The following is a 12,443-nucleotide window of genomic DNA, read 5'->3' as shown; positions in this document are numbered from 1 at the left end:
CTGTGTCATCTATCTAATCGCTTGCAATAAAGAGGAAAAGCCACTGTATCAGGCCAATACGCTGCACAGTTTTATTTGACAGGCCATGCCATATTTCCAAGAGGGTTCTGGATGGGATGCAATGAGCTGCACTCACACAAGGTGTGCATAATAAAATCAAGCAAACAAATTAGTTTAATCAGGTTACCAAGCCATCAGTCACTTGAGGTAAGGCTGCACTGAGAGAGCACAACCGCACAACCTGTTAAATATTTGCTTCAAACATACAGTAGGGGCATGATACAGATCACTCACAACCTGATGTATAAAAGGGGGTGGTTGTATGATATATATAATACAAGCTTTTCATAATGAGGTCTAGATTTCCCATTGGCCCTTACCAATCATGGCCTCCTAATAATCCCCAACTATGAATTGGCTTCATTACTCTGCTCTCCTCCCCACTGAGAGCTGATGTGTGGTGAGAGTACTGGCGCACTATGGCTGCCGTTGCATCATCCAGGTGGGGCTGCACATTGGTGGTGGTGGGGAGTCCCCATTACTGGTAAAGTGCTTTGAGTTCAGTGTCCAAAAAAGCGCTATATGTATAAGTGTATAAGTTATATAAGTGTAAGCAATTAATATTATTAAAACACATATTTATGATTTATTATCAGCAGTATGAAGATTTCACAAAAGCACTAGGAATACTTTGAAACTGGTCTAATTGAAATTTACATTCCAATTTTTACTATCATTGGTTACTTAGTAACCACAAAATACAAGTTTGTAAAATGACTTTGATTATGATTGGGCCAGATACTAAGAGTCATTTAAAAAACAAATGATAATGATACTAATGTTATTAACACCTGGAAAGGGAAGCAATACAAGGTCTTTGATGGTGTCATGTCTCATGGAAGAAAACGATGTCTAGATTCAGATTTAAACCGTTATGTGAATATCTCTGCAGCAGAAGCAGGGAGTTATTTAGGAGAGTTTTAAATACTCCATGTCGTATGTTGAATGATTTCCGTCACAGTGCCAGAGAAGGTATATTGCAAACACGCATTCAGGCCTGCTTTTTACATTTTGCCATCATTGTTGCTGTGAATTGCTATTTTATTTCTGACAACAATGTTTAGCTATCTCAAGGGCACATTTGGACGGGTTAAATAGTTATTAAAGCAACACGCTTGAACCAGTGGATAGAATTAGATTGGATTTTTGCCTTCTTGGTAGAGCAATTTGTGGCAGTGTTTTTTTGTTGTTTTCATCATAACGATTAGAGAGATACTGTAGAACATAGGAGCTGCTTTCTCTTACTCAAGAGGATTTGTGGGGATTTGAGAGAATGCAAGGGAAGTCTTAGTGTCAGATAATCAGCTTTCAACAAAATTACAAAATGTTTACTAAACAGTTTTGATTAACCACTGTTTGGCTGGAGGAGGTCCTTTTGAAACATCACCTAATAATTCATGGAAAGCATAACAATTATTTTTTAAAATAATTTTATTCAAAATTAAAGAAAGCTGACCAACAAGTGCTTGGTTGATTTTTTTTCTTGATCACTTGTACAAACCCTCCAGACAAATCTGAAACAGATTTCCATTGATAGTTACAATATATACAAGATCACATGAAAAAACAGCAACAAAAGGGAAATGCTGTTTATTCAAAGCTCTATCAGATATTTCTTTATTTTATAAAATAGTAACATTATTAAACATGGTATTAGAGACTGTTAATGTTTGCAGTTCAAAACGCAGTTAAGAAGATACAATGAAGTACACCTAATAATAATGCATCCGTTTTCCAGCTCATTCTGAAAGACAGCCGTAGTCAATTTTTGTTAACTGTTATCACACTTTTGATGTTCTCCAGGGCAGTCCTCTACCATCAATCCGCAAGAACAAGTGTGCTTAAACTTCTTTTTTTTTCTTGATCAGAGATTAACCATACAATATCCTGTGCAATGACACTGTATATCTCCTACAACATTTATAAGAAACATAACCCTAAGTATCTTCCACAATAAAACAAGCCTCGATTTCCTATGCATTATCAGTAAAAACTACATTCCTTTATAAGATACTGTATCACCTATTTCATCTTTACACCCTATTTAAACAATTGACTTGCAAAAAACTGTGGTTTATCATAATTAGATGGGTTTTAAACTACTCAGATAAGGATATGGGCAGTGATGCTTAATACTTTTCTAGGAATATGAAACTTGCATAGTCGGTGATGCTTCTTGTGCTCCACAGCAATGCACTTTCATATATCGGAGGGGATTTCTTTCAGAAGTGAAGAAATGTGTTGTTAGCTGCAAAGGGAAATCTGAAATAAAATGTCAGGGTCCCCCAACAATAACCCTTCACCTCTTTAACTTCAGCAAACAGGTTAAAACAAAAGCTGGTGTGCTACTTATTAAACTATCAGTGTTGTTACATACTGTTTATCAGGTCAATGCCTCTGTTTTCTAGGGCACACGGAAACACATTATTCCTTGTGAAACCTGCAGTCTAGACTACTGTTCTTTGGAAGGTGAAAAGCTAACAAGCCAATATTTGTAAGTGTTTATTGTGATATGCCTTTGAGGGATATTTCCAATGCTGGCTGTTAACAATGAGAAACTTCTAAGTTTAAGTGTCTTTCTAACTTAAACTGGTGTTTTAAAAAAACTCAAAACAAAACAGATATAGCCTTAAAGATCTCACATTAAAACAAGCACTCCGTATTATTTACTGGAGCTTTCATGCACATGGTATATGTTATACCAGAAACGTCTGCTACAGAAAAATCGGGGACAATCTCTTACAGAGAACTGGACTATAGTAAGAGCAATGTGGCTAATGGACCTTCACAACATTATAGAGCCTTTAGAAAACTGAGCCCATTTTAAAAATTCTTTCCTGTGCTGAATGAAAGGGGTGATATGGTCACTAGGGCTATGCATGAAGTATTGGAAGCTTAGAACCATTATTTTACAGAATACTTCACCCTATTAACTTTCAGTGAACAACTAGATCTAAGACACTTCTGCCAGAATACAGCTGCCCTTATAATTTATATTGATGAAGGGGCTGGCAAACTGCTCCGAAGGGCTGAATCAATCTTTCCAAGCTCAGTGAAGAAATGAAATACGAACACACCGACCACAGTTGCAGCATTTTCCTGCTACAGGGAGGAGATATTGACATCCGAGTCAGAGGAGAACTGACTTGAAGTTTGCTTTTAAGGCCAAAGCTTGATCAGTCACCAAAGACTAGCAGCACATCCAATTACTCAGCTGTGACTGTAGTCTGAATGCTTGTAACAAGAGAAGGCAAGCCAAGCACATAAATAAATTGTAATAAGTACCATTTTCTTATGAGGGAATTACTTTGTCATCTTCCTCCTCTTCTGCGTAATTCTTATTACCATGCTTTTGCCTTTTTTAATGGTGTTTGAATCATTTTGCGCTGCCTCTTCATTAATGAGCTTTAATCACTGGACCTGGGTCAGGCCTTCTCCCTCTATATTTCAGCTAAATTAAGCAGTTCTGAGGAAGTTCAAGGTTGACTTTGATTTTCTTGTATGATAGATTTGCATTTTTCTGCTTGTTCTCATTTAAATAAAATAGAATAACAGAGTTTTCCTCAGCTTTGAACCCAGGCTTTTTAAACATATGCTTTGATTCCTTTCCTTTAACCTGAAAAGGTGTTGTGCAGTAGGCTAATTAAGGGTGCAGCAGGATGTGCAGCAAAGGAGAGTGTGCAAAGTCAAAGATTTTCATCCAAAGGACTGTTCTCAAATTACAGCTGTTTCTCGCATATGGTGATAAAAGACAGGTCAATGTGCTCAAAACTGTATGACCACAGCTTGCATTCTCCAACCATAATGGTGCATTCCATTTCGCTGGGTGTTGCTGAGCATATTCTGCAGTACATTCTGCTTCACAAGACAAAAGTAATAAAGCTGATAAAGTAACCACACCACTTGGGTAGGCATTGATAGCCTCTGTAAACATCCTCTTGTGAGTAGTTCACCAATCCAGCTCACAGTTTCTTTTGGTCTTAGAAACATGCTTATGAGTTAAGGAAACTACCAATGGACTCTGCCTGAAGCTGGAGGCACACAGCATACAAAAAACCCTTTTGTCAGCCAGCTACTTTCTCCTGTTGAGAAACAGCGTCACATGTTCTCCAAGAAAATAGATTTGTTCCAGCTACATTCCAAGCTCAACCATGTGCACACAGCTCCAAACAACAAAGATCTGAACTTCAAAACAGGGCGCTGGGCCAGAGTTGCTTTCACCTGCAAAAACAGCGAAAATTGATAGAGAAAGAAAAAGCATCGGATTCATGGCTCTCCATATGGATATGCGCCTTTCCCATGAGAGGAGTCTAGGATTACCAATCAAAAATGATAACAGTTGACTCCCCTGGGGGCAAACGAGAAGTTTAAGACATTCAGCTAGCCACCACATCAAACCTCCCCGCCTCTCATCCCATACAAAAAAAAATGATAAAGCTCTTCAAAGCATCTGGAAAAGCAGCAGAGCCAGTAAACAAAGACAGTTCTGGGATACAGTGAACCCATCCAATATAGAGGATTACAGTTAACTCATATATACTGTATGTGTCCGTGTGCATGCCTGTTTAAAATTATAAACACGATTATATAAAGATATACTATGTGCCCGCAACAAAGTTGGTCTTTACATTATGCACAAAAATATGCAGCGATTCATGGTCTAAAATTCTTTTTTCCTCCCTTCAGTTGCCAGGAATGCAGGCATCTTGATTGGCAATGGGTTAATTACAGCTAATTTAGAATTCTGAAGTGTTGTATTTCTGGATTAGAAGGCATATTGGCTAAGCTTCAACTTGTGCTATCAGAGGATGAGCAGTGCACATGCAGTGCCATGCTGTGTCACATAATGTTTCAAGGTCTCTTTGGCTCATGTCTCTCAAACTTAGAAAAAAGAGCAGCCAGAGACAGTTCAAAGTTAAAGAGGCACTTTAGGGTTACAGTCAAACCACATCCTTGTGTTTCAAGTAGAGAGCTGAGCAGACAACAAAGTAGACAACAAAGAAAAGCATCAGCAAACTGGCTGGCATTTCTCCTCATGACTGTGATGTAGTCATATGAGAAGGAAGCTTAATTTACATTTTTGCTGTTTTATATAATAATGTTAATACGACAGTTACACAAGAAACCAATTGAAATGCAGGACAAAATTAAACAGACAGTGAAAAATCAGGGATGTATCTGTTCTAGCACCAGAAACTACTCCTTTGTTAATGTTGGTGCCCTTTTCATTTCATACATAAGCACTTTAATAATGACTGCATTGATACACTATTTTTGCATATCTAAAAAATGAAATAAGTTGGTATATTCAATTGATTTACAACATTCTATAAACCTATATACCATTTAATGGACATTTTACTCCAAAGTATTTACTAAAATATCCTGAAATACTCTGAAGTTTAAAATCGTTAATGTTTTTTGTTTTCATGTGAATAAAACAATTCAAAATATAAATTCTCTTACAAAAAAGCTCATTGCAGGAAACAGTCCAGTTTTGTTACATCACAAAGTCAACAGCATAACATACAGACAGCTGCAAGACAACATTCTGTGTTGACTGATGGGCAGAGAGGCATTGCATGCAAAGTTCCAGTGCATTTAAAATAGCTCACCAATACCCATGCCTGCATTCTGTGATTTAAACACCAAATACCTTCTTAACAGGTTGTTACAACACGGTGCGAAAACCCAGAAAAATCACACATGTCCTATTTAGAAGAAACTGACTTCATAGAAAGCATCATGATTTGAGAAAAGACTCCAGACAATTGAGTCTGCAGAGATACAAGGTGATCTTGACCCATTTCCAGTAATTACTACTGATAAAGGTCCCCAATTTAAACTAAAAGTGAATCAAAGCCGATAATTATGAAGCAGAACTATAGGATGATATTTCATATTATACTGTATTAATGAATTCACTTGCTTGGCCTCTGTTCTCGTGTTGGAATTTCTTATGTTATCATAGATTTATTTATAAAAGTAAATACAATATTAAAATAAGAGAATTGCCTTTTTCATAAATCACACTGTAGTGCTGAGCTCATTGAAGGACCAAAAATGTGAAGTAATGGAGAGATTTTTTTCTGTTGTTTTTTTCAAAACTTAAATAATCAAGTTAATGTCAAGAAATAAACGTATTGGAGAAAAATGACACAAAAAATGTTCAGTAACTTACAAGTGTGTGTCTTCTTCGTAACTGAAATACCTGGGAAAAAAGAAAGAGAGAGGAAAACACATTAAATATGTTGCCAATTACTTTTATTGTTATTTGGTATGTAAAACTTCTTTCAACAGCAAAACCTGTCTGTCTGTCCATACTCCTGTAATTTCAGGCCATTAACTCCTGATGCTATTATGTTGGTTGGTATTCCTTTTGAAAAAAGTGATTTGAAACTGTGGGTTGAAACGGTTTACATTGCTGAATAGCTGTATTTTATTTTTTATATTAGTCAATCATAGTCGAATAGCAAATGTGGCTTTAAAATTTGTGAGTATGAATTTCCGAAGTTTGAATTGAACAGGAATTTCTAAAATGACCCCTGAAACATAATGTAAAAAATAAATAATCATGCTGTCTTATATTATCCATGGGCCTATAGCAGGCTCAAGATCTTAGGGCATAAATCTGTTTGGCTCTAATGACATGCTCCAGTGGTGCCATTTTCCATGGCACGCCTGGGCAAGGTCACAGAGAGCACACGGCAGTCTGAGCAGTCCATCTGCATCCACAAAATTAAACATATCAGGGCAGCAAGGACAGGTCATTAGTCATGATATTTTGTATGGGGCTAGATAATTAAAATTCATACAAAAACAATTCTGAATTGCAATGAGATGCATATGTCTAGCACACCTCCTGCCTTTAAGCGCTAGACACACGCTTGGATATGAGTACATTAAGGCCCTTGACCTTATCTGACTTCTTTAATGAAACCAACCCCCGCCCCTTCAAAATACAAAAACAAGCTTTAGTCCTAATGAAATGAACTTAAGACATTTGTGATTAAGCTAATGCTAAGTTGTAGGTAAGTGTTACCTGTTTAAAGGGTAATTTATAATATTGTTGGATATTGGCTGACTTTTCATCTGTGAAACCCATTTAATGCCTCTGAAGCCAGATCTGAACAAAACTTGCAAAATGTCCCAAATCAATGCATACACTCATGCTCTACTGGACACTAATAATTTTTACCCATCAGGCAGAAACAATGCCTCTTTCTTCTACAACATACATTCGACTCAAGGGTCTGAGGCTGACATGGTTTATAATTCTCTGAAAAAGAACTAACAGAATCAAATTGGATTCAGTGTCATAAGAGGGGACCATAAAAAATGACCAATCGGTTCATGACCAAGACTTTTCTGTAGCATAGATGCACACTAAAATTAAAATCTAAGGTACAATAATGTGAAGCACAATTAACACAAGAACAACAACTCACACCAGAAAAAGACAGCATCTCTTAAGCACTTGGCCAAAGTAGAAACATGTATAATTGCAGTTCAGGGCAAATAAAGACATATGGTATTCTGAAAGGGTGAAATGAGCCTTAAAGTGATAGTGTCTTAAATGCCCCAAAGTCAAGCAGTCCGATTTAGAAGGGCTATAGTTAGTAATGACGATGGACTGACGTAGACAAAGGTGTTGTGTTGCCCCTGGCATTTAGTATTGAACTTTTGCAGTAACAAACTGTTTTACCATCTGTATGTATTTGTGGGATTGTATTCATAAGTTGCAACACCAGTATTCTCTGACATTACAAGAGAATGTGTTTCAAGTTTGCTTTCACTGAATCAGAAAAACAGGGGACTGATCAATGAGTAACCATGAAAAAGAAAATACTAATCCACTTCAAAATATAATTCTAGATAGTTTCTAAGTAAGAAGGCACCCTTCCTACACTCAAATCCTGATAAACATCACTTACGTATATGGGTAAAACAGACTCTTCTTATTGTACAACTTTCCACAGCTTGACAAAAGATTAAACAACAGGCAAGAAAGTAAAGTTTTTAATTACACAGTTGATATGGAGATGCAAAATTCACATGATCACATTTCAGAAAAAAAGTGACAGGACCAATATCTTCTAATCAATGTACATGTACTGTACAGTATTTGTTATTTGTATTTTCAAATACAGGAGATGAACCATTTACAAATAAAGTGCAGACCACAGAACCCAGGGAGATGGCACGTTGTCCAACACACTGCTTTCCCCTTTTGACAGTTTCCAAAAAACATCAAAGGCAAAAGTGATACAGTACATGACCTGTCATCCGCCATCTGAATTATCGCAAAATGCTTCTTATATATTTTTAATGTATCAAGTGGGATTTCCTGTCATTTCTTTCATAAAGCTAAACCAGCCAAGGTATTTTTGAGTCAGGACAATGAAATGTCCTGGTAAGGTTACACTATATTATTTATTTGCTTAGCAAATGCCTTTCAATAAGTTAAATAATACTAAATACATGAAACTTCACACATTAAGGTTCAGAATGGTTTCACTTAATAGTTTCAGTAATGTTATTGAATAATGTCCACAGCAGAAACTACAGTATAATAATGTCTTCAAAGAAGTTCCAGAAACCATAAATGATATTACACTGTGTAAATATCTTTTCACAGTTCCTATCATACAAACCTGACCATTTGCTCCTGGCATTAATTTACTTTATTAGTTCAACTTTGAAACTTTTCATAGGGGGAAGCCCACATTGCAATCATTTTGATGAAGTTAATTTCTTATTAAAATATACCTGTATATTCATTTATTGATTAAAACACACTGTGACTAAGAGAGCAACACGTGACATAACACCAATGTACAATTTTTTTTACTAGGACACAGGTTACTGTAATCAAAGATTCAACAATAATAATAACAATAATAATAATATAATGTAACTGTGATTACAATTAGTTTTATCTATTCAACCAATACGTCAGTTTTGAACATTATCAAGGGAATTTATAACCTTCAGTTTATCTTCAAAATCACTTTATCGATTTCTCAAGTACGTCTTTATTAAATAAGCAGAATTTAAAGTCATAGTCCTTCCTCTGCTGACTAAATGTGGTACAGAGGTCCTTCTCTGTTAAGTCTTCTTTTAATCTTTGCTGGAGTGATGAACCTTTGCAGAGTGGAATCAAATCTCCTAAATACCTCAACCCATAAAACACAGATTTTCTTCTTCCAGTCTGTGCAACTGTCGTCATGAAACAATATCACAGAAAGTACAAGGGTATCTGTTTCTGTTACCAATTAGGACCACCACATAACTCATATTACTCAAAAAATACAGCATAAAATACAGTAGGACAGAAATGGTCCCTGCAGCATGCAATACTCTCTTATTCCCAATAATATTATTGCTCTTCTAACTGGATGCTGTTTTAATTCCTTGCAGCCCATCAGTGATACTGTATCATTCACCGCTGTGCGGTTCTCATGTTGAACCAGCTGGCTCCATTCCCTCCCCACACCACAACAGCTATTCCGTCAATGTCACTTAGAGATATGAAAACTAATCTTAACAAAAATTTACTTGCTAGGAAATCATTACTGTCAACTGTGATATGGGCACACTCAGAATAAATGGATTGTTGCTAGGAGAGAGGGAGGGGTTGGAAAAGAGGAGGGGAGGTGGGGAGGTGGGAAGGGGGGGCTCTCCCTCCTCAGTGTATCGGTGATCAGTGACTGGAGAGGGGAGAGACATGAAAGTGAATTACAGGTCCTGTTGCCAACCAGGAGCAGGAGTTCTGCGCAGGAGGTAATGTTGGATGGGGATACCTGCTGCCTTATCTCCGTTCTGTTAGGATGAGGAGGGGGGTTAAAAGATCAATCCAGAGGTGGATCTGTCCTTGAATGATGGAGGCACTTGCGGCAGCCATCTAGCTATTATTAAGGGTTGTTTTTCCGCGGTTTAATGGTCCCACTGGTCATTGTGTTCAATTAAGGTTCTTTTTTTTTTTAAGCAAGCAATTTGGACAAGATGTAATCACTTTGAGAGTCGTGTTAATCAATAGAAAGAAATGTGCTCTTCTTTAATGGAGAAGATTACTGATAATTAGTGTCACTCAGACAGAATTGAAGAATTGATCATGGCTTTCCTCTGAACATATGACTGAAAATAAAAGATCATAAAAAATATAACAGACTGTTAAGTGAAAGGTGCTGTCAACACATCCCTATCCTTGATTTTTCTGTTGTCCTGTGACACGGGACAGCAAATTAATTTGAGCAGTGTTTTCTTAACTCACACAATTGTACATATAGAGCTATACAGTAGCATAAACTTTTACAGTAATACTCATCACTTGCTAGGGATAACTGAATAACTAGAGGATATGTTGAAAACTACGTTATGCAAGAATACCAACCTCGTGCAGCACAAAGCTAATCATATGTTATAAATGTCAATTCCATTCTTAAATGCTGAATTTCACAACCTGGTGAAAGGTTGGACTAATATATTTGTAGCTTTTTCTTTCTCATTTGACTTCAACATGACTGTCACACTGTTTAGCAGCTGTGGGGTTTTCATATCTGTCATGGCAGTGATCTTCATTTTTGTTCTAGAGCTGAATTTGAAGTAAGCCTTATATTTAGATTCTCCTGCACCCTAAGAAGTACAATGGGGGCTTTTGAGACTTGTATCAAATGTGATACATATCTGTTTTCATGTGCATGTTTTTAACCTAATCCTACTCAGCTGCTGTGAATCTGAGCCTTGGTTTTAGCATGGCCGTGCACTGCTTTAAAAGGTAAATTTAAAATAGCTTTTAACTTGTTAATAAGTCTACGCATTATTAAATGGAATGCAGTACAGCAGCACCCTGCTTGCAGATAATTTCAATATGATTTGGTAAATTGAGACTGCAAAAAGTTGAGTGTTTACCTCTGACCATTCTTATGAAGGTTAGACTGTAATCTGCAGTGAGCAAGACAAAGGTCTGCAACTGGACATCCATGCTGATGATCTCATTAAGCAATGTTCTTTTCAAATGAGTGATTGTGATACACTGGCATGGCTTTTTAACATTTTATATAAAAGACTGCTTTTGCCTCAGTTATTTGAGTGTCATATTGTAACTGCATGTATAGTATATTACTGTAAAAACCTGCCCTCGGTTTCCTCTTTACATGTGAACGGGGGTTCCTCTTTACATGTGAATAAAGAGGGGCTCTATTCATTGCACCTGCAACACTTGTTAAATGCTGGAAGCCAAATGAAAAAAATCACTTTATTGTTTACTATACTGAAAGAGAAATGATTGCATGAGCAGGAGGAGGCAATATGCTAGACTTGAGCTGCTCTGTAACTGACAGAGCACAAATTAAGTCTGAACCACACGCCAGGCTGTAAGTCATAATTCCAGGTTCCTTAACTTTGACAGCGAATGATTATCATAAATGGTATTGTCACCTTCCTCTCAGCTGCAGTTCCGTTTGCACCGTGACATTCAAAGTTACAGTCTCCTTCCTCTAATGGAGCTGTCCTCTCACCGCACTAATGGGAACGATTCATTTAAACTGTGCTAGATATATAGAACCAAGGAACTTCCTAATGTCGCAATTCCTAAGGGGAAATCAGCCCCCCCCCCCCACTCCCGGTCGGGCCTTCCTGCTAGTTGATTCATTGACTGGTGCTTCTCACTTATTCTCATTCACTGTTAAGAGACAAAGAGGACAGAGTAGCTGAAGGGGCTGTATTCACACCATTGACTGTATACAAGGACAAGAAAAAAAGCTACTGTTGCATGATCCTTAGTGTAATCTGTACAGAAACGCCTGCACCCTGCCCTAACTACTAAGTGCTTTCTGTGAGCACTCTGAGGATTCCTGGTGCCTGTGTCCTCCAGGATCACAAGTATCTACTGGGCTGAACTTTTCACATTTACTGATAAAGTCAAAACAGGAAAGCCTGGTAAAAGTCCTCTCTTCCAACGGGATCTCTCCCAACTTAAATGTTTCAGAAATGATCTCACATGGGTCCTCCAAAAAGTTTTACCCTGCCAATGAGTCACTTCATTTCACATTCATGTTCACATTACCAAAATCCAAAGTGTTGCGCGATACTGTGACTAAACCACCTGGCAGTCAGTCCAAGAGGTAACACACAAGGCATAAAATATAAGCAAAAAAAAAAGAGAACAGTGCAAAAAGTTTCTGTTCACCAAAATGGCTCATATGTAGATAGATAGATAAGACTTTATTGATCTCGAAGGGAAATTGATGTGTTACAGCAGCCCAAGACAAGCAAAAAAAACAGACATCAGAATAGACGAAAAATTAGAATACGTACAGTAATACAAAATAATATAAAATAAAATAAATAAAAATAAATACATAGGTGTGTGCAAAATATGA

General features: G+C 37.1%; 1 protein-coding gene across 2 annotated transcripts in view; it reads right to left on the bottom strand.

Annotated features, from left to right (window-relative positions):
- The window catches only part of LOC148659404 (nuclear receptor ROR-alpha A), a 265,625-nt gene that overhangs the window by 88,667 nt on the left and 164,515 nt on the right, over nt 1-12,443 (bottom strand). For both annotated transcript variants that reach the window (XM_088641592.1, XM_088641593.1), the window contains exon 2: nt 6,242-6,271. In XM_088641592.1, coding sequence (XP_088497718.1) covers nt 6,242-6,271 — 30 coding nt within the window. The remainder of the gene's footprint in view (nt 1-6,241; nt 6,272-12,443) is intronic.

The sequence above is a fragment of the Lepisosteus platostomus genome, chromosome 7 (genome assembly GCF_059453375.1).
Source record: "Lepisosteus platostomus isolate fLepPlt1 chromosome 7, fLepPlt1.hap1, whole genome shotgun sequence".
In the NCBI taxonomy this organism is placed as follows: domain Eukaryota; kingdom Metazoa; phylum Chordata; class Actinopteri; order Semionotiformes; family Lepisosteidae; genus Lepisosteus; species Lepisosteus platostomus.
Note: the sequence above shows the minus strand (reverse complement) of the source record. Positions and strands in the feature narration are given on the sequence as shown.